The 24071-nt window shown below is 44.0% G+C and overlaps 1 protein-coding gene across 1 annotated transcript in view; it reads right to left on the bottom strand.

The window, feature by feature from the left end:
• Positions 1–24071, bottom strand: part of ANKS6 (ankyrin repeat and sterile alpha motif domain containing 6) — a 705076-nt gene that overhangs the window by 454202 nt on the left and 226803 nt on the right. The window contains 1 exon segment of the mRNA XM_029589918.1: positions 649–859. Within this exon segment, the coding sequence (XP_029445778.1) occupies positions 649–859 (211 nt within the window).

Below are 24071 nucleotides of genomic sequence, written 5' to 3'. Positions count from 1 at the left end.
AAGATGTATGCCTTACCTGATCTTCGGCGCTTCCCAGTTGTGACCCGGGCGGTCTCCGGCTGTGGGGGGAGAGGGTAAGTACCTTCAGCGCCGCGCTTGAGGAAGTGCACCCGCTGCCTCTAAGCCACGCCCGAGCCCTTGTCACTCGGGGGCTAGGTCCCTGCCGCGATTTGGCCACCGGACCGAGGCTCTCACCTCCGAGGGACCACAGAAATCACCTCGGGAAACTCAACTGGGGGAGGGACCCGAGGGTATCACCGCAGGAGTGCGGGGCTCCATCTTCAGGTAGGAGTCTTCAAGAATTTAGTTGATTAGAATTTGGAGGAACACTCAGCGAGCGTTAGGGAGCTCCAAACTGCTTTGGAGATGGAAATTACTGAGTTGCTGCACTTCCTGTGGGGGTATATGTACCCGTGCTGATGTCAGATCCGTCTCCAACTGCTAGCACTAGCACACTATATCCCACTTGTTTTGAGTCCATCTGCTACACGCAAGGAAAATGCATATTCCTTTTCTACTTTCTGAAATCCTGGAATGATAGATTTTCTTATACATGTAATACTTATAAAAGCATATTTTGCAGGAAATTTTAATGTAACCCTAACTCTAGTTTGCAACAGACTTTCTACCAGTAAGGAAATTTCTTACCACTATCTCTGCTTTTCAATGCCCATGCTATTGCAGTGTCCGAGGTTCCTGTACTAGTGATTTCACACTGGGCAGAGGCCCTCATAGTGGAATCCAAAAACACATCTGGCTCATCTGTAAAAGGTACCAGCCGATTGGTAGAAAATCCATGACGCAAGGTCTGCGTCAACTTGAGTTTGCGGAATCGGTTGGACATTCTGTTCCACCATGACTGGAAAGAAAAAAACATAGAATAAGCATGCAGCCTTACAAGTTATGTGAAGTAATGTGGCAAAATGGAGGTCTTTGAACCTACTAAGATTTTTTATTTTGCTCTGAGACTTATGTGCTTCCCCAGTAAGATGACTTTTCCTTTTACAATGCTTGAAAAGACAGGTGGCAGCTTAATTCTTGTTGTGCTCCATATTATAGATTTTGGCAGCTAGGACTTAACCGTTAATGTCCTATACTCAAAGAGAGGTTTAGAATGCATACTTCCCTAGTTTTTATAAGGGGGAAAAATAGAACTTGAAAGATTTTTTGGAAGTGAAAAACCCTGCTTGACTGGTTTAAAGTTTGTGCGCCTCTTCGTGCAGCCACTGAGATTAAGAAGAAAGAAATTTTAGAACTCTATGTTCACCTTAATAACACTACCAACCGTCACTCGGACCCCACTCAACCTCGCTCAACCTCCAGCATTCGTCACTTGAACTCACTCAACTTCCAGCACTCTTCACTCCGACCTCATTCAGCCTCATTCAACCTCACTCAACCTCCAGCATTCATCACTCTGACCTCTTTCAACCTCACTCAACCTCCAGCATTCGTCACTCGGACCTCTTTCAACCTCACTCAACCTCCAGCACTCTTCACTCGGACCTCATTCAGCCTTATTCAACTTCTAGTACTCTTCACCCGGATCTCACTCAACCACGTTCACATCCGCCACAAAGATGGTGACTTTTACCAACCCTCATCTCCAAAACAGACACAAACACCTTATAAACATCCCTCTATTGAAAAATAACAAAAACTTACTCTGTCTCACCTTCCTCCTCATCAATGCTCAATCCTTATCAAAAAAACACATGTTAATTTCTGACATATTACAAGAAAAAAACCCTGACTTCTTTGCCATAACAGAATCCTGGCTTAAAAATACCGATCAAGTACTTCTGAACCACCTTGTTAATGACTATGATACCTTTTGAATTCCCCGCAATTACAAAAGAGGAAGAGGCCTTCTACTTCTTATAAAAAAAACACCTTTCAATGAAAATGATCCCACATAACCTCCCAAAACAATATGAAGTAGCTCTTTTCGACTCTCAATTTCTACAAGTTTGCCTTGTATATTGTCCACCCAAACTGCTAGACAGCAACATCTCTCCACTCCTGGAATTCCTTATTACAATCATCAACATGAAAAAACCATCTATCATCCTTGGCGACTTCAACCTCCATACTGATGCCAACCCCAGTTCACCAAGCTGCGAAACCCTACTAGACATGCTTTCAAGCTTAAACTTCATCCTTCAAGTGAACAACTCCACACATAAAACAGGTCACACACTTGACCTGATTTTCACCACGGACACTTCCATCTCATATAACCCAGTCCCCTGGTCAGATCACCATCTCTTACTATGCAAGACTCAATTAAATTACAACAACCCATCAAATAATAATAACACACAAAAATTCATCAAATACCGTCCTCCTTTTCAAACTAATCTCCTTCAAGAGCTGGGACATCAACTAGCGAATCTAGATTTATCAAACAAACAACGCTATCCAATCCTGGTCTCTAATCACTGAAAAAAACCGCTAATATCATTAACCCAGAGAAAGTCAAATGACTAAAGAACAAAAAAGAAAATCAAAACCCTTGGTTTAACACCATTCTAAAAAACATGAAAACAGCCCTCAGGAAAACTGAGAAAGAATGGCAAAAAAATAAGCAGCCCGCAACACAACAGAAATACTGCACACAACTAGCCGCCTACAAAAAATCAATCCAAAACACAAAACGGGACTACTACGGTAAAAAAATAATAAACTCTTTATCATTTAGGAAAGTTTCTAGGTGTGTAGGCTCAAGGAATACAAATTTATTTTTATTAAACATCACTACACAAGAAGGACGAGATGTTATCACAACAGATTAAAGATCCTGGTAGTATAGATAAATTACTCCACATTATTTCATATTTGAATCAAAAATTTCTTTTGTTAAATTGCTAAATGCCTCCCATGATGTGGACTTTATTTTAGAGTACATGTATAATTTTTCTTCTTGAAGTACATACGTATGTTGATAATATGAATGTAACTTAAATTTCTTTTTTTTTATTCATTGTAAAATGTTTAAGAAAATTTAATAAACAATAAAAAAAAAATAATAATAATAAACTCCACTAACAAATCCAAATCCTTGTTCAACATAGTAAATAAAGCAAAATTGCTTACCTTGTAATAGGTGTTATCCCAGGACAGCAGGATGTAGTCCTCACATATGGGTGACGTCACTGAACGGAGCCCAGGCGGGAAAACTTTCTGTCAAAGTTTCTAGAAACTTTTGACTGGCCCCAGTGAGGCCACTGAGCATGCCCAGCATGCTATGATATTCTCTGCCACAGGTGTCTCTCTTCAGTCTAGTATGTAGCAAAAAGCTTTATTAGCAAAAAGAATAATAAAAATAAAAAGGCCCAACTCCGCGGGGTGGCGGGTGGGTTCTGTGAGGACTACATCCTGCTGTCCTGGGATAACACCTATTACAAGGTAAGCAATTTTGCTTTATCCCAGGACAAGCAGGATGCTAGTCCTCACATATGAGTGAATAGCAAGCCAGAGGCTGAGTCATTGTGTAGTGCAATGTTTTTGTTGAATGAATCAGCCGAAGATCACAGCAGTTTGGTTGTAGTAGGAGTTGGGTTTAAGCTGGAAACAAGTTCTTTAAGACAGATTGTCCATAGGCAGAATCTTGTCGTCCTTGCTTCTCCAAACAGTAATGAGCTGCAAATGTGTGAAGAGAACTCCATGTTGCTGCTTTACATATGTCAAGTATTGGCACTGAACGATAGTGTGCAACTGAAGTTGACATTGCCCTAACTGCATGTGCCTTTACTCGCCCTTGGAGAGGAAGGCCTGCTTTTTCATAGCAAAACTGTATGCAATCTGCTAACCAGTTGGATAGAGTATGTTTACCCACTGCTTTACCTGGTTTGTTTGGGTCATAGGAAACAAAGAGTTGATTGGATTTCCTGTGAACTGCAGTGCGGTTTAAGTAGAAAGACAGAGTACGTTTGCAATCCAAGGTGTGTAAGGCTCTTTCCCCTTGGTGAGAGTGAGGCCTTGGAAAGAAAGTGGGTAAAACTATAGATTGGTTTAAGTGGAATTCCGTAACAACCTTAGGGAGGAATTTAGGATGAGTACGGAGAACCACTCTGTCATGTAAGAACTTAGTGTAGGGTTCATATGTGACTAGTGCTTGTAACTCACTAACCCTTCTAGCTGATGTAATGGCTATGAGGAAGATAGTTTTCCATGTAAGAAATTTCAGGTCACTGGAATCAATGGGTTCAAAGGGAGAACGCATGAGTCTAGATAAAACCAAATTTAGATCCCATTGAGTGACTGGGTGTCTAATTGGTGGTTTTAGAAGAATTAAAACTCTCATAAATCTTTTTATGAGAGGTTGTGTAGAAATAGGTGCATCTGATACCTGATTATGGTAAGCTGAAATTGCACTTAAATGTACTCTTACAGAGGAAGTCTGTAGACCAGATTCTGAAAGATGGTACAGGTAGTCCAATAAAGACTTTGTGGGGCAAGTGAAAGGATTGATGTCCTTTTGCCTGCACCACAAAGTGTATCTCTTCCATTTGGAAGCGTAGTTCTTCCTTGTGGAAAGTTTACGTGAAGCTAGAAGAACTTGGGAAATGTTAGCTGGAAGATTGAGTGGTTGTAGGATCAAGCTTTCAACATCCAAGCTGTCAGGGATAGGGATTGAAGGTTGGGATGTCGCAACCGACCCTGATCCTGAGTTATGAGAGTGGGAGCTACTCCCAGGCGAATGGGATCCCTGACTGAGAGGTCTAGAAGTGTGGGAAACCATACTTGTCGAGGCCAATATGGGGCTATGAGTATCATTGTCCCCTGGTCCTGTTGTAGCTTCACTAGAGTTTTGGTTATGAGAGGTATCGGAGGATACGCATATAATAGGCCTGAGTTCCAAGGGCGAGCAAAGGCGTCCTTGGATGGCCTGTTTATGTTGTATAGGCAACAGTAGTTGTCCACTTTGTGATTCAGATGTGTTGCAAAGAGGTCTACTGTTGGTTGTCCCCAATGATGAAATCTCTTGGTCACTACTATGGGGATCTAGTGACCATTCGTGTGGTTGGAATTGACGACTGAGTCTGTCCGCCACTACATTGTGAATGCCTGCTAGGTAAGTGGCCTTGAGAAACATGGAGTTGTTCAAGGCCCAACCCCATATCTGAGCTGCCTCTTGACAAAGGAGGTACGAGCCTGTCCCTCCCTGTTTGTTGATGTACCACATGGCTACTGTGTTGTCTGTTTGGATCAGCACAGTCTTGTTTGTAAGGCAGTCCTTGAAGGCATGAAGAGCATAACGTATAGCTCGAAGTTCCAGGAAATTGATTTGAAATGTTGCTTCGAGCTTTGTCCATGTTCCTTGTGTTTGGAGATTCCCTATGTGAGCTCCCCAACCCAAGGTGGAGGCATCTGTAGTCAGAGTTACTTGTGGGACTGGTTGTTGAAAAGGTAGGCCCTTGCACAAATTGTCCTTGTTCACCCACCACAGTAGAGAAGAACGTAGTTGGTGGGTTACTTGAATTGGAGAATAAAGTGGTTGAATGGCTTGGATCCATTGTGATCTTAAAGTCCATTGAGTTACCCTCATGGCTAGTCTTGCCATAGGAGTGACATGAACTGTGGAGGCCATGTGGCCAAGTAATGTGAGAAACTGATGAGCTGTTGCTTGTTTCTTGGAGTGAATCGAGCTTGCTAGTAGAGACAGTGTGTTTGCTCGATCTTCTGGTAGAAATGCCTTTGAGAGGTTGGTGTTTAAATCCGCTCCTATGAATTGAAGCAGGTGAGAAGGAGTGAGATGGGACTTTGGATAATTGATGAGAAATCCCATGGAGTGCAGCAGAGCAATAGTTTTGTTGAGAGACTGTATTGCTCCTTGTTGAGATTGGCTTCTGATGAGCCAATCGTCTAGATATGGGAAAACATGTACACTTTGCTTGTGTAGGTGTGCTGTTATTACTGCCAGACATTTGGTGAACACTCTGGGTGCAGAAGCTAGTCCGAATGGCAGTACTTTGTATTGGTAATGATGAATGCCCACCTTGAAGCATAGATACTTGCGATGAGGAGGGTATATTGGTATATGGGCGTAAGCATCTTGAAGATCCAGAGAACAGAGCCAATCTCCTGCTTGAAGAAGTGGGAGCATTGTGCCTAGGGAAACCATCCTGAACTTTTCTTTTTTTAGAAATTTGTTGAGATTTCTGAGGTCTAGGATGGGTCATAGGCCTCCAGTTTTCTTTGGAATGAGGAAATATCTGGAGTAGAATCCCCTGCCCTGCTGAGCCTTGGGCACTGGTTGAATGGCCCTGGCTGTCAGAAGGGTGGATAATTCTGTTTGTAATTGAATTATTTGGGAATTGTGTTGTGGGTAGGAAGTTGGTGGGAATTCTGGAGGAATTGAGAGAAAATTTAGTTTGTAACCGTGAGCTACAATGGAAAGTACCCATTGGTCTGTTATCTTTTCCCAACTGGTGTGGAAAAGGGAAATTCTTCCTCCCACTGGTATGTTTTGATTGGGGTTTTGGAGGGTGGGTCTGATCTCTGGATCTGTGTTCAAAAACCCGTAGCTGGACCAGTCTGTGGAGGAGGCTGGGTATGGGCTGTTCTTGGTTGCCTGGCTTGAGAACGCTGGGTAGGTCTAGAAGGTCTAGTTCTCGTAGGTTGATTGTAATACCTTCTTGGCCTGTAGTATGGACGTCTAGGTTCCCTACGTGGAAAACGTCTAGGGGCCTGGGTGGTTGGTTCTTGAGGTAATTGTGACAGTTGCCTTAAGGTCTCTGTGTGATCCTTAAGTTGTTGGACGGCATCTTGCACTTTTTCCCCAAATAAATTGTCTCCACGGCATGGCAGATCTACAAGCTTGTCCTGTACTTCAGGCCTGAGATCTGATGCTTTCAACCAGGCCCATCTTCGAGCTGTGATGCCAGCTGCTGCTGTTCTTGAGGCTGTGTCAAAATTGTCATAAGCAGCCCTAACCTCATGTTTCCCAGCTTCTAGGCCCTTGGCAATGATTGATTGTCCGGATTCTTGAAACTGTTCTGGAAGAGAATTCGTGAAATACTCCATCTGCTTCCAGAGATCCCTCTGGTACTGTGTCATGTACAGTTGGTAAGCAGAGATTCTGGAAGATAAAAGTGCGCTTTGGTACACTTTTTTGCCAAAAGAGTCCAGAAAGCGATGATCCTTTCCTGGGGGAGCTGATGAATGTGGACGTACCCTTTTCGATTTTTTCTGGGCAGATTCCACTACCACAGATTGATGTGGCAACTGTGTTTTTTTGAAAACCTGGTGCCTGCTGCACTAGGTAAGTAGTGTCTACCCGTTTATTCACTGCTGGGACCGTGCATGGGTGTTCCCACACTCGTTGTTGTAGGTCCAACAGAACTTCGTGGATGGGAATTGCCAAAACTTGTTTTGGTGGGTCCACAAATTGTAGTACCTCTAAGGTATGCTGTCTTGAATCATCTTCTGAGGAAAGTTTGAATGGAATTGTATCCGCCATCTCTTGGACAAAACTTGAAAAGGATAAGTCCTCAGGTGGGGATCTTTTTCTTACTTCAGGTGGTGATGGTTCTGACATGAACTCTTCTGAAGATGTATCAGTTCCTTGCTCATTCCAAGAGTCATCTCCATCTGGATCTTGATATGGAGTTCTTGGGGTTGTTTTAGTAGGAATACCTGATGGTCCAGGTAATGGGTCATCGATGGAGATTATTGGAGGATTCATCTCCATACGTTTCTGAGGAGTTTTATCGACAACTTTTTGATATTTTTGTGAAAGTCGTCGAAAAAGTGCCAATTCCTGAGCATCAGTATCTTCCTGCTCTGTAATTGTCGAGGGAAGGATGGGTGTCCTCGAAGTAGTTGTCGAGGGTAATGCTCTCGGTGTCGATTCCGTCGACGGTGGTAACATTACAGCCGGGATTTGGGCATATATCGACGTCGAAGACGTGATTATTTTTGGTGTCGACGTCGAATCTTTTTGAACCGGAGCCAAAATTGACCCCGGCATCGGTGTAGTCACCGGCATCGGCAAATTTGCCGGCATCGATGTGGAGAACATCGGCAATGAAGTCGGTATGGTAAATTGTTCCTTCAGAGCCTTTGAAATCGCTTGACGGATTAATTCCAACAATTCCGGCCGCACAACCATTGGGAGCAGAGCGGTTGAGGGCGGTGGCGTAGGCTGAAGCACAAGTTCCTGACATGTACCTTGTGGTGGCTCTGGTGTCGATATCGGAGTGGAGGTAGGCCGAGGCGTTATTGACTCCGAGGTTTCTTGATTTTTAGGCCGCTTCGCTGTCGAGGATTCCTGGGAAGCCGAGTCGGACAACGAGGGGCTTCGATGACTGTGTCGATGTTTCGACTTTGATTTTTCCATCGATTTCGTCGACATCGAGGACGATGAAGGGGACGAGTGGTCTCCCGAAGGTCCCGGTTGAGGTTTTTTAAGTATTACCCGCTTAGTCGCTCCAGCCAGAGACGACTTCGACGACTGCGATGGGGAAGGAATGAGTTGCAGGCTGAATAAATGTTCCATTTTTTCAAGCCTGATTTTCCTAGTTTTTGGAGTCATCTCCGCGCACTGTGGACAGTTATGGACATCATGCTTATCTCCTAAACATACCACACATTCAGTGTGCGGGTCTGTAAGAGACATTTTTCTCATACACACAGGACATTTTTTAAAACCTGTGGACATTGTGAAATCGACGGCTGTCGATTCGACTGAGGAGAATTTAAAAATATCTCCGAATCAAAATTTTTTTTTTTTTTGACTGGGTTACTTACCGGCCAGCAAGAACAAACCCCGAGAGATTTTCTGTGACAGAGAATTTCAAATTTGCGACTATTAAGTCGAATAACAGTTGAGGTAAACTCAACGGCTCCGGATCCGCGATGCTAGCTGCAGCGCGGAAAAAACGAAGACTGAAGAGAGACACCTGTGGCAGAGAATATCATAGCATGCTGGGCATGCTCAGTGGCCTCACTGGGGCCAGTCAAAAGTTTCTAGAAACTTTGACAGAAAGTTTTCCCGCCTGGGCTCCGTTCAGTGACGTCACCCATATGTGAGGACTAGCATCCTGCTTGTCCTGGGATAACCTCATTACAGATAACTGCAACTCCAACGTAACTATCACCAAAAAAAACTTAAGCCAAGATTTAGCTATCTTCTTTAAGGACAAAATCTCCAAAATAACAGACGCCCTCAACACTACATCAAGCTTCCAAATTCAAACATCAGCAAATAGCAGCTCTCCTTGGCTCGACTTCAGACCTATCTCCATTACGGAAACAGAAAAAATGATGAGAAAAATCAACTCTGCACGTCATGACAGACTCCATTCCCACCCGAGTACTTAAGGAAATTGCTTATCCAATAGTCCCGACAATTGCAATCAACAAATCGCTCGAGGAAGGCGAGCTACCTCCCAAGTTAAAAATCGCTACAATCACACCTTTATTAAAGAAAAAAAAACCTCAACCCAGATGACCTAAACAATTACCGCCCAATTTCTAACCTACCCTTCTTTGCCAAATTGACAGAAAAAGTGGTTCTGAAACAACTCAACGAACATCTAGATGACAACAAAATACTTTATCCCTCCCAATTTGGTTTTAGGAAAAACCACAGTACCGAAACCCTCTTACTCAACCTTTCCAATACCATCCTAAGAGGATTCGACAACAAAAAAGGATACTTACTGATTCTTCTGGACCTCTCCGCAGCCTTCAACACAGTGGACCACAAAATGCTTATTTCTAGTCTTGAATCCATTGGGCTTGCGGGCAAAACTAAGCTGGTTTACATCTTTCCTTAAAAATAGATATTTCAAAGTCTCCTACAACAACATATTATCGAACGCCATACCCCTCGAAACAGGTGTGCCACAAGGATCGGCACTATCACCCATTTTATTCAACATCTACCTTATTCCTTTATGCCATCTCCTATCAAGACTTGACATAACGTACTACATGTACGCCGATGATATACAAATTCTCATTCCAATTTCCTCCTCCAAGAAGATGCAATGTCAAGGGCAGCCTCACACCTTGATACAATCAGAAACATGTTAATCCATCTTAAATTATGTTTAAATATGAGCAAAACTGAATGTATCCTAATCGCCAGAAAAAACTCTGGACCAAAAACTATACCACCCTTCCAATTTGACAATACCCTCATCCAACTTAAAGACAACGTAAAAGACTTTGGCATTTGGGTAGACAATGATCTAAACTATAAAAAATACATCTCTACAAGAACAAAAGAAGGCTTTCACAAACTACAAGTAATCAAACACCTAAAACCACTGCTTCACCCCCATGATTTCAAAACCGTCCTACAAGCCCTCATATCTTCTCCGGTTTGGACTATTGCAATTCTTTCCTGATTGGCTTACCTAAGACGTCCTTAAGACCTTTGCAGCTACTTCAGAATGCTGCTGCCAGAGTCCTGATGGGTAAAAGAAAATCTGAACACATTACACCTGTTCTCAACCAATTACAGTGGCTCCCAATTGAGAAAAGAATAGAATTCAAAGTTCTCTCAATACTTCATAAAGCAATTTATAAAGCAGACATATCCATTGTTTTCGCACAACAAGAACAACTAGTTAACTTCAACTAGTGATTCCATCACTTCCACATGCCAAACTCTCTTCCACCAGAAACAGAGCCATCTCCATCATTGGCCCAAAGTTATGGAATTCATTACCTCAGTACCTAACCGTTCAAGAAAACCTAAAATCTTTTTAAAAAGACTTAAAAGGCTGGCTACTCAGCCAATCTCTTAATGACAGCACGCACAATGATCTTAAAACATACCATAGCCTTCTAACATTCAATCTCCCCCTATGACAATCTCTCCTGCTTCCAAACTACAGATGTCTCCTTTTATGTTTTGAACTCAGATATTTCAGTGTACCTATCCTTTGGTATATCTTGTTTTGTTTATACTAATATTATATGCCAGTTCTCAGTTTATTGTTAAAATTTAAATTTTAAATTTTTTAATGTAACAGGTTGTTATAAATGTAAACCGGAGTGAAGGCAACTCTGCTATACCTCGGTATATAAAAAAAAATGCTAAATAGAAAATAAAGGAAACAAATCATTTAGAAGATTTTCTTTAAGACACTGTTCTTTCTAATTAGAATAAAGCTCTTATGCAGTCCAATGTATGAGGAGCTTGTTCTCCTTTATGGCATGTGGTCTTGGAAAAAATACTGTTAACACAGCAGATTGGTTTAAATAAAACAGTAACTACCTTTTGTAGAAATTTAGGATGTGTTTTCATAACTACAGCACTGTGAAAATTTGAGTATAGGAAAAATATGAGCCTAGGGCTTACAATTCAATTGCTCTCTGAATAGAAGTAACTGCTATCATATATAATACTTTCCATGATAGAAAGGTTGCTAAAATTTCATGAGCGGATTAAGAACTACATTTAGATCCCAAGGGGCAGAAGCATCTTAAATTGGAGGTTTTAGATGGGTTAGACTTTCCATGAATCTAGGGACTGTAGGTTGATGGTAGATAGGAATACCTTCTGAGTGTGTATGTGTGTGAGAGATTGGGAGCTCATGTGTATGAAAAAGGGGTTGTGTGTATGTGAGGGTGCTAACCTGTGTGAAGGGATTGTGCATGTGTGAGCCAGAGCCTGTTTGAAGGTCTGCGTGAGAGACATAGGAAGCCTGTATGAGGATGTATGTGTGAGAGAAAGGGAGATTGTGTGGGTGTACAAGACAGAGGACCCTTTATGTGGGGATGTGTGTGTACAAGAGAGTGAGGGAGTTTGTATGAGAGTATGTGTATGTGGAAAGGACACACTTACAGTGAATTTCTAGGGAAATTCTGCAACTTTAAGTAATAACTTTTTTCTGTAATAATTTAAAATGTAATTAAAGATTGTCATGTAAATTGTGTTATTTTGACCAATATAAAGTTTGCAGAATTTTCTGTTTTTGAGCGCAGAGGTTTTTGCGCAGAATTCCCGCAGGAGTATCTAAATGCACTGATAACAGTTTGGTCAACTGGTAAAAGAAGCCACATGAGAGGGGATGATACTAGCCCAGTGCTTACTAATGGGGACATTGTTTCTGATAACAGTGGATGATCATCTGGGATCCAGTGACCTTTAGATGGTGTGGTTCAGTATTACAGCAGGGGAAATGATGGTTCATTTTAAAGCAAGGATCCTATACTTCAGGAAAACTGTTAAAATGGGGGGAGAACCTCAAGGAATTGTTAGTTAGATGGAAAAATCAAGAGGAAGTAGAAAAGTGGGTAAAACGAAATGGACATATTTTAAAGGCAACTAATTTTTTTGTTAGGGAAAAAAAAAAGGCCACAATGGTTCTCTAAAGAAAGAGAAAAAGATAAGAAAAGTTACTGTTCTTTGTAAACCGGGGTGATATGTATACTATACAGGAACCTCCGGTATATAAATCATTTAAATAAATAAATAAAAAAGTTTAGCACTCAGATTATACGAGATTACAGAAAGAGGAAGACATAAGAACATAAGACTTGCCATACTGGGTCAGACCAGAATATACTGGACAAGTCTCTTCTCACAAACTTTCACGCTGCACACCCTGGAAAACCCAAGCCTTTTAGGGGGAGGCCTAAAGGAGGGGGTACTGTTAGTAACGCCGGTGGCCCGCAACCGGGGCCGAGCGTCATGGGCGCTGGCCGCAGCAGGTCGTGACCCGGGCCGGGCCGACGGTCGCAGCAATGTCACTCACCCTAGCATCGGGCCTTACCGAAGTTCCTGCTGCCTTCCTCAGGGCTGCTGACGCTGCCAAGCCCGGCCGCATGGTTCCTCTCGGCCGGGCTGGCTCCTCCCCCTCTGCCTTCACTAAGAGCCGCGCGCGGCTGAAGAAGATATTTAAAGGGCCATGACAGGAAATAGTCATCGCCCCTCCTGGAACTCCGCCTCCTGGTTCCTGTATTTAAGGCAAGGTCTAACACTTAGACCTTGCCTTGATATTGAGGTCCTGTACTCAGTTCCAGTGTTCCATGCTCTTGGATCCGCTGTTCGTCCCGCTTCTGTTTCTTCTCCTCGTTGGATCTACTCTTTGGCTGCTGACCCTCAGACCGGCGGTGATCTTCTGGTATTGACTTGGACTGGATCTGGACCCTTCTTCTTTGCTCCTGGACCGGCTCTCGACCTCTCTCTGGACTTCGACCCTTGGACTGGATTGGGACTAGCTTCCGACGTGTACTCCCAGACTGATCACAACCTGCTGGAGGCGCCAGCCTTCTGGAACCCACAACCTGCAGGAGGCGCCTGCATCCAGACCATCTTCACTCTTCAGGGAGTCTCCTAAGTCCCAGCCGCCGTGTCCCTACGGGCTCCTCCTTGGGGGGGGGGGGGGGGGGATCACGAGCTTCCAGGGTGAAGCCTTCATCTCAACCTCTTCAACAGGCCTTGCCATCCGACTGTAGAGACCGAAGAGGGTTGACTTCCTTCTCTGTAGCGCTGACTCTACCTCGGAACAGGGGTCCACTTTCTGATTCATAACACATAAAACCCAGTATCTTGTTCCAACAGTGGCCAATCCAGGACACAAGTGCTAGCAAGATCCCAAGGGACACAGATTCCAAGCTGCTTATCCCAAAATTAAGCAATGGATTTCTGCAACTCCACCTCAATAATGGTTAATGGATGTTTCCTCCAGGAACTTGTACAAACCTATCTTAAACGCAGCTACACTAAAAGCTTTCGTCACATCCTCTAGCAACGAATTCCAGAGTTTAATTATGCGTTGAGTGAAAAAAAATATTTTCTCTTATTGGTTTTAAAAGTATAGTAAAACTTCATTGTGTGTCTCCTAGTCTTTGTACTTTATGAAACAGTAAACTGATTAACATTTACTTATTCCATTCCACTCATTTTATAGACCTCTATCATATCTCCCCCCCTCAGCTGTCTCTTCTCCAAACTGAAGAGCACTAACCTCTTTAGCATTTCTTCAAAGAGGATTTATTCCATCCCCTTTATTTTGGTCACCCTTCTCTGTACCTTTTCTAATTCTGCTATATCTTTTTTGAGATGTAGTGACCAGAATTGCACACAATACTCAAGATGAGGTCGAGCCATGAAGCCATACAGAGGCATTATATTCTGTTTTATTCTCCATTTCTTTCCTAATAATCCCTAGCATTCTATTTGCTTTCTTGGCTGATGCTGCACACTGAGCAGAACATTTCATGTATTTTCAACAATGACGCCTAGATCCTTTTCCTGAGTTTTGACTCCTAATGTGGAACCTTGCATTGCACAGCCATAATTTGGATTAGTCTTCCCTAACTGCATCACTTTGCTCTTGTCCACATTAAATTTCATTTTCCATTTGCATGCCCAGTTTCCAAGTTTTGCAAGGTCCTCTTGAATTTCTCACAATCCTCTTGTGATTTAACTTTGAATAATTTTGTATTATCAGCAAATTTGATCACCTCACTTGTTCCCATTTCCAGATCATTTATAAATATATTAAAAAGCAATGGTCCCAGAAAAGATTACTATTTAGTTCTATTCTCTGTTTTCTATCTTTTAACCAATCCACAATAGGACACTACCCCATATCCCATGACTTTTTAATTTCCTAAGAAGTCTGACATGAGGGACTTTGTCAAATGCTTTTTGGAAATCCAGATACATTATTAAACTGGCTCACCTTTATCCATATGTTCATTTACTCCCACAAAAAAATGTTTCAGATTTGTGAGGCAAGACTTCCCATGGCTGAATCTATTTTGGCTTTGTTCCATTCAACTATGCCTATCTATATGTTCAGCAATTTTGTTCTTTATGATAGTTTCTAACATTTTGCCTGGCACAGACATCCGACTTGCTAGTCAGGTAGTTTACTGCATCACCCCTTGATACCTATTTAAAAATTGGTGTTACATTGGCAATCCTCCAGTATTCAGGTGCTATAAACAGGAAATTCCTGAGCACAGAAACACTACTCTCACTAAGCGACACTGTGCTCAGAGGCTTCGAAAATGGCCAAAGCTACCTATTAATCCCTCTAGACCTATCAGGCACATTTCATACCGTAAACCACACAATCCTTATGGATCGTTTGACTGAAATAGGATTAACTGAGAAAAACGTTACAATGGTTCTTGTCCTATCACACAGAAGATACCAGGTATTAATAAATAATACCCTCTCAAAGAAAATAAACCTAAACACTGGTGTTCCAAGGCTCTGCACTATCCGCTACCCTTTTCAACATATACCTTCTCCCACTTTGTCACTTTCTAACTGACCTTGGGCTTACCCATTTCCTATATGCAAATGACATCCAAATACTAATCCCAATCCGTAATACATTGGAAAAAACCTACGAAAAAACAGCCTCACATCTCACCAAAATAAAAACTATTAACCAACATGAAACTCATAATAAACATTGAAAATGTTGCAGTCCGCTCCGTGACCCTCGCATCCCGGCCCTTACCTCAAGGTTCCAACTGGGCCACTCGATGCCCAAACCAGCTCCATGAATGTCTCCGGGGGAGAATCCATTACCCTGGGCTCCTTAGGCGCGCGCGCAGTCACCGTGCTGATATAACCCGTTTCCCACCAGAGCGCACTCCGCCCCCGTTCCTGACGTCAGACACCCAGTCCTACTTAAACTCCCCGCGGACCCCGCTACGATGCCTTGCAACAGTGTCCCTTGCGGTGCCCTGTTGCCCAGAGCCCCGGTGTGACTCCCTTGCATGCCATTCCTGCCTGCCTGCTTGGTCTACTTCGTGACTTGCTCGCACTACTAACCTTTGGTTCTTGCCTGCTGTAGTACCTGTCCAGGTCCCTGCCTGGTTTCGCTCTGCCTGTCTTCAGCCTGCTACAGGTCCTGCCTGGTTTCGCCCTGCATGTCTTCAGCCTGCTACAGGTCCTGCCTGGTTCCGCTCTGCCTGCCTACAGCAGTCCTTACCTGGTTTCTCGCTGCCTGTCTTCGGCCCGCCCAGCTCCTGCCAGGTCTCCTTCATCCGCTTCAACACCAGTCTTACTCAAGAACCGGACCAGAGATTGCCTAAGTCCCAGCAGCCGGGTCCCCACGGGCTCCTCCCGGGGGGACGCCGGCTTCCAGGGTGAACCTCCTGAGTCTCAAGTGGCTGGACTCCCGAGGGCTCCTCCCGGGGGAGTACCAGCTTCCGGGTGAAGCCTACTGTCTGCATCAGCCTGGTCTGCCTACCGGCCTGCTGCCCTGAGACCATAGCCCAACTACCCCAGGTCTCCCGCAGGCCAGCCTAAGGGTCCACTGTCTAGCTAGTCCCCAAAAGAAAAGACAGAAATAATTTTCCTGGACAGAAAAAACACCCCATCACCCCCACCACCGCTCAGCATAGAGAACCAAAAGACAACAATTTCCCCTGTCTCTCATGCTTGTAACTTAGGGGTCATCATAGACAGTGAATTATCCTTCAAGAACCACATCATGAATACAATTTTATTATTTATTTATTTATTTATTGTTTTTTGTTTTGGTTTTTTTTTTTAATATACCGACATTCGATCTCAATTGAGATATCACACCGGTTTACATTCAGGTACTGTAGGTATTTCTCTATCCCCAGAGGGCTTACAATCTAAGATTTTGTACCTGAGGCAATGTAGGGTAAAGTGACTTGCCCAAGGTCACAAGGAGCGACAGTGGGACTTGAACCTTGGTCTCCTTGTTCATAGTCCACTGCTCTAACCACTAGGCTATTCCTCCTCCCTTATTAAGTAATTAAGGAAGGATACTACAAACTACTCACACTAAGGCGATTAAAATCTTTCCTCACTCCAGACGACTTCAGAACAGTCCTGCAACTACTCATCTTTTCTAACCTGGAATACTGCAACTCCCTATTATTTGGATTACCAGTATCCACAATCCGCCCATTTCAAATCTTACAAAACACAGCCGCCAGAATCCTCACAGGAACAAAAAAGCACGAACATATTACGCCAATTCTCATAGCACTACATTGGCTCCCAATAGAATTTCAAATAGATTACAAAATACTGACTCTACTGCACAAAACAATATACGAAGAACAATCCAACTGGTTAAGTACAACAATAAAAATACACACACCTCAACGAAACCTCCGCTCAACCATCAAAGGCCTTCTGAAAATCCCACCTGTGTGCTCCAAACAACTAACCTCAACTCGTGAAAGAGCCATATCCCTCGGAATCCCCAAACTCTGGAACACCCTCCCAACGGAATTAAGAACTCAACCAAACCCAAAAACCTTCAAAAAGGAACTTAAAACCTGGATGTTCACCAAAGCCTACCAACGGAACTAAAAACTCAATCAAACCCCCGATACGTTAAGAATATCACTCTCAACTTGATTAATGCTATAAACAAAAGCTGTATGTCAAAGCATCTACTAACCTCTTAACATTTTATCCTTCGAAACTTGTAAACCATTATGATGGCGAAACTGAATGACGGTATATAAAACTCGATAAATAAATAAAATAAATGATAGTTTACACATTTACAATTGCATTTCTCCAGTCTCATTTTTCAGTTGTTTCAGCACTCTGGGATGTATACCATCTGGTCCAGGTGATTTCTACTCTTTAGTTTGTCAATTTGCCCTAGTATAACTTCCAGGTTCACAGATTTGTTTCAGTTCTTTGAATATCACTTCTGTCATGGATATCTCTTTTGCATCTTCCTCAGTGAATACCAAAGCAAATAATTCATTTAGTCTAGTCTACTGATTTCTTTCCAAGGGAAAAGGTTTGACAATTGTGCATCATTAAAATCTTTCAGGTATCTGAAGGTCTGTATCATATCTCCCCTGCACCTTCTCTCTTCCAGGGTATACATATTTATTTCCTTCAACCTCTCCTCATAGGTCTTCTGATACAGACCCCACACCATTTTGGTTGCTCTTCTCTGGACTGCCTACATCCTGTCTTTATAACCCTTCAGATATGACTCCAGAACTTAACACAGTACTCCAAATGAGACCTCACCAAGGACCTGTACAAGGGCATTATCACCTCCTTTTTCTTACTGTTATTCTGCTTTCTATGCAGCCCAGCATTCTTCTGCCTTTAGCTATCAACTTTTTACATTGTTTCATCATCTTCAGATCTACAGACACAATTACTCCAATCTTCCTCTCCTGGTCTGTATACATAAGTCTTACAGCCCCCATCATACATGGCTCTTTTGGATTACTGCATCCCAGATGCATGACTCTGCACTTCTTGGCATTGAATCCCAGCTACCAAATATTCAACCACTCTTCCAGCTTTCTTAAATCACTTTTCATTCTCTCTACTCCTTCAGGCGTGTCCACTCTATTACAGATCTTAGAATCATCTGCAAATAAGAAAATTTTATCTTCTATCCTTTCCGCAATGTCACTCACAAATGGGCCGATACAATACAGACGCGTAAAAAAAGTGCAGTAGTGTCCGGCGCCCGCTCATTTGACGCACGCACATTTTGGTTCACAATCCGCTCAATTCAGTATTCAAATTAGACGCAAATCCAAGCGGTGCCAAAGGCACGCCTATCAAGCAGTAGGCATTTGCAATTGATTTTACTGTATAGGACATTATAGAATGCCTATACAGTATCCAGGGTGCGCTGCTTCCATACATGTCATTTGAATGGAACAGGAAATGTCATTTTGAAAATGTAACGAAAATGTTACATTCCAAACTTTTCATCGATCTAGAAACTTATCCCATTGTTCCCCCTTTGTGACATCATTGCCGCATCATAATCCTACCTTGGACGTGTATATAAGTCGCATCGCCAAGAAAGTCCCTTTCTGTTTGGTTTGGGCCAGGACAGAGCAGTTACAATGGTACCTTTGGATATCTTTCATAAGATCGGCAATGCTTTCAGCAGGTAAGGGCATACTAACGGATGCTTCTTTCAAACAGACCCCCACATGGACACCGAATGGACACCAGGACGTCCATGATCGGAGGTCCCGCTCCCTTCCAACGTCCATGGCTGCAGCCCTGAGCACCCGGACATCCATGATCGGAGGCCCCTTACTTCCACATCCAGGCGCTCAAGGCAGCGGCCATGGACGTTGGAAGGCAGCGGGGCCTCCGATCATGGACGTCCGGAAAGAGGCAGGAACATCCATGGCATGGTGTGAGGCAGGCAGGCCTCGCTACATTCCACGTCCTTGGCATGGCCGCAACCCTGAGCACCTGGACGTCCATGATCGGTGGCCCCATTACCTTCCACGTCCAGGATATAAAACAGGTACAGCACCAGTGGCGAGACACTAGAAAAGAGGTAAAAGAAAAAGGATGCCAAAACTGACGCGGCAGCAAAGAGGACCGGAGGAGGGCCACCTTGTCATATAGTGCTGACACCTGTGGAGGAACTGGTTCTCAGTACTGTGAGGTCAGAGGTCATCGTAGGCGTGCACACACAGTTCGGCGCTGACACAGGGGCAAGTCGAGGTAGGCATAAACATATCTTGTTTGCACTGGATGTTGACTTTTGTGTTCCTGAGGGGTAAACTGACAACTCTAACTGCAACCTCTTTCTCCATCTTTCTCCACAGATCGCATGAACGATGGTCACGTTACTAACGACTAATCCATTTCCACACCTGACGATTTTGTATTCCCCATGTCGAACGCAGACGCCCCCAGCCAACACGTCTCCACAGAGGAAGTGGTCATACTTAATCTGTCTGATGTGTCTCCTGACAGCCAACAACCTGAGGCATCTGTCGCCATGGAACCATTTCTAGTGTCAGAACCATCTCCACTACAGGCTGCTGCTCCACCGGCACAGGAAATGGCCTCAGTATCACAGGACCTGGAACAGGCATTATTCGGAATAGACTGCCTAAGCGAGCAGTTTATGAATGGAATCACCTCTCGACAGGATCAACACAATGACTTAATGCTCCAGGAAATAAGCAGACATCTCACGCAATTTTGATGAAGGAAACTATGACAGAATTGATCGGTGCCATTAGAGATATCGCCTCAGCTTTTAGTTCCATTAAACAATAATTTTTAAATAAAAGGTTTTTTGTCCATAAACTGATGTTTCTTTATGTGGCATGCCATTCCTCACAACACACAATAGTTTCATTCGATAAGTACTCTAAATAAATTGTGAAATGAAATTTGTACAATTTTTACATTCAAAAAATATATTTATAAACTATTTACATTAATTATTGAAGAAAAAACAATATTGGTATAATGGGATGGGGAAGGAAAGGGGAGGGACCATGCCATGGGGGAAGAGGAGGATCATCGTCACTGATGCTGATCAGACTGCCCGTCCCGCAGGATCCCGCGCTATGATGAGCAGGAATTGAGCTCCTGCCATTGTGCGCAGGAGCACAATGATCTCCTGCTGGCCATGGCGCAGGTCATGCAGGATGGTCACCACCTGCACTGCCATTCCCTCCTGGACCTCCAGGCTGCGGATCAACTGTACCTGGAGAGCCAGCACAGCATCCAGGCGTCCCTCAAGGGCTGAGGGCCCTTCCCTGGCTGCTGCACTGGCCTCCGGCCATCGACCCGCACCTGGAAGCTCAGGAGAGACTGGGTTGACAACGTCAATGACAATGTCCTCCTCGTCTCCCATGGCTGGTGGGGCAGGAGAGATGGGGGGTGGCAAAACAACGGGGGCGGGGGCCTCAATAACGGGTGGTTGCTGAACATCAGGGGGGGGCTTGTCGCATTCCTCCTCTGCTGAAGTGTCTGAAAAGAGAAAAAGCGAAAGCATTACTGCTGCTGCTCATGCAAACATGCAGAATGGTAGGAAGGAGAACTTGCTTATAGCCATTTTTAAACAGGACCCTAACCTCTAGCATTACCGTAAGCATGACATTTAAAAATGCAAATGTGAGCAGCGTGCCACAAGGCACAAAACATCCATATACTTTTACGAGGCCGATGCTATTAAAGGTTCACCTTGCAGTTCTTCTGGAGGAGCGGATTCTGAGCTTGATGACCCCTCCGAGGTGCTCTCTGAAAACAGAAATAGCAAAAAAGTGTCACAGCTACGCATGCAAAGATCCAGAATGGTAGAAATGTTAAATTTCTTATAGCCATTATTAAAGAAGACCTTGCCACTTGCATGGTAACCATGACATTTCAATTGTTAACAGCACATACCTTTCTCCGCTCTGCAGTGGGCCTGCAGGTATTCTGGCTCCTCCCGCCTGACACGCCTCGCCCGCTTTTTCAATGCCTCAACCTGGCGAGAATAAAACAGAAATAGGAAACACAAGTTGATATTAACTTTTACTTTGCTTTTGAGGCAAAAAACAATTCAAACCAAACAAGTGTCAGTTTTTCTTTTCTGACCCACAGCAATACAAAACACCACCAAAATACTAAATGTAATTTAACTTGTTTTTTTTTCCTGCTGGCTAGAAGTATGAGCTGTGTCATTCCTTACAAGCAACATAAACCAGACCTTGGCCAACCACAACATAGGCCTATGAACTTACCTCCCTCGGGTACGACGACTAGGCATTGAATTGCGCCCTGAGCGCCCGCCAGGCCTCATCAGCCCGGTCTTGGTTGCACGGGCGCCCATGGCAGAAGAACAGGTGGGCTTCATCTTCCACTATGAGAGATGCCAGCAGCCTGACATCCCCCTGCGTAAAATTCGGAAGCCTCCCACGCGGCATGTTGGCAGTCAGTTGGCTAGAAAGCTTTAACAAAATGGGCGTCCGGGCATGGCATTCCACGTGCAAGCGTCCCTCCACCTACTCCCGGCGTCTGTACAGGTGATGGAACCGCGGAGCCGCAGGGACGCCTAATTGTAGACGCCGGAAGAAGGCCTGGCGCGGCATCCTTCTCCCGGCATCCATGTCTCCGCTGGTTCACGGAGCATCATGGACGCCGAAATAACATAACATAAGAAGCTATAATAAAAGGAAAGGAAGCAATTTATTGAGGATTAAATGGGAACACAATTTATTGATGTTATACTTCAAGAACTATAAATGATGCAATGGTAAACACAGAGAAGACAAGGGAAAATTCCAACTACATTTTATTTGTTTCACAATTATATGTTATTTTAAATCAACTTCTCTGCTTGCTGGGAAATGGTTTGATGGATGTATCACAGCTCCTGAAAGAAACACCACAAGATTAAACATACTGTACTGTCATAAAACGATTATATCTCGAATTTTGCAGAGATATGTACTACAATAAAAGCGCCACATCAGTATGGAGAAACGAATGTCTAACAGTTAAGAACTTACACGAGAAATAAGATTCGATGATCCTTCATCGGACATCATTCCCCCTTGTGGTGTTGTCCGCTTCAGCTGCCAGTTCCACAGGCGAATCTGGCGGCAAGTTTTCTGCTACCTCTGCATGCACACCGAATCGCTGACAAATGTTGTGTAGCATGCAGCAGGCAACAATGATGTTCGCCACCTTTTCTGCACTGTACAGCAGGGCTACCCCAGAGTGATCCAGACATCGGAATAGTCCTTTCAGAACTACAAAAGTCCGCTCAATAACGTTTCTGATGCTCCATGAGCCTCATTGTAGCGTTTTTTTGCCACGGTGCGTGGAGACTGGAGTGGAGTTAGCAACCAGGGCTTACAGCCATAGCCACCATCACAGATAGGGGGAATAATCAGGAATGCATCAGAAACAACTTTACAGTTGTTAACATCTTAAACACATCACATATATAAATGCACACATATTGAACAAAAGAAATTGCCATGCTGGGTCAGACCAAGGGTCCATCAAGCCCAGCATCCTGTTTCCAACAGAGGCCAAAACCAGGCCACAAGAACCTGGCAATTACCCAAACACTAAGAAGATCCCATGCTACTGGTAAAATTGATTAATAGCCATTAATGGACTTCTCCTCCAAGAAATTATCTAAACCTTTTTTGACCCCAGCTACACTAACTGCCCTAACCACATCCTCTGGCAACAAATTCCAGAGCTTTTATTGTGTGTTGAGTGAAAAAGAATTTTCTCCGATTAGTCTTAAATGTGCTACTTGCTAACTTCATGGAATGCCCTAGTCCTTCTATTATTCGAAAGTGAAAATAACAGAGTCACATCGTGTATACCGAACATCCTAGATATAGAATCCCAGGCCGTAGCCGATGTCACTTACCAAGTTGCCAGCCTTCACCGTACTTCCCCTCTGGGAAATGGGTCCCCATAGATGAATGTGCCAGAATGTAGGCGTCATGGCAGCTCCCAGGATACTTCGCTACAACATTTAGAATCCGAAGGTGTGCAAACGACTTTAACATTTAATGGAAGTGCTTGCGATTCCGGAACGAATTCTCTTCCTCCGACCTGGGGGTAAACGCAATATGGGTGCAGTCTATAGCACCCAACACATTAGGCATCCCTGCAATACCCATGAACCCACTTTGGATCTGTTGCAGCTCCACTGGATTCGTAGGATACACAATGTACTTCCTCATCCACTTCATCATGGCCTTCAAGACCTGTGCCAGATGCCATGAGAAGGAGGGCTGTGTCATACCCGCAATGACACTCACAGGGGTTTGAAAACTTCCGGTATCAAAAAAATGTAAGGCACCAAGAAGTTTCGTCAACCCTGGCACAGCATGGTGGCGATTGGCCAGGGGCTCAAGGTCACAGCGCAGATCTTTATAGAGGAACAGGATTGCCCGTGAGCTCAGCCGGTAGGTTCTGACTACATCTCACTCGGACATGGCAAAGATAGTTGTCCAGGTCTGCCGATGGCCCATCCTGGTCTACCAATGTGCCTGGTCTACCAATGTGCCTGTCCTATGCACGGACGACTCTGTTCCACTGTGCCTGTGAGAAAAACAACACAAGAAGAGAATCACGTGACGCCTTGAAGGGAGGCGGATGTAGCTTGCCTTCGGGAGCTCCCAGCCGTTGCATCCAGCCCCATCTAAATACCTAAAAGGGCCTGAACTAAGTTGACCTGACACGCTCTGGTAGTGCCTTCCCTCGGGCACACTTATCTGGCACCAATGTTGACGCGGCTCACCAGGAAAGAAAAAGAAATCTCAAGGGACCGACTGCGGCCTGTGGATAGCGGCCCTGAGGAGGAGGGAGGAGCGATAGAATCACCAGTGCC

Source organism: Rhinatrema bivittatum, chromosome 2 (assembly GCF_901001135.1).
Source record: "Rhinatrema bivittatum chromosome 2, aRhiBiv1.1, whole genome shotgun sequence".
Taxonomy (NCBI): Eukaryota; Metazoa; Chordata; class Amphibia; order Gymnophiona; family Rhinatrematidae; genus Rhinatrema; species Rhinatrema bivittatum.
The sequence above is the reverse complement of the archived record's forward strand: the minus strand, read 5'-3'. Positions and strand labels throughout refer to the sequence as shown.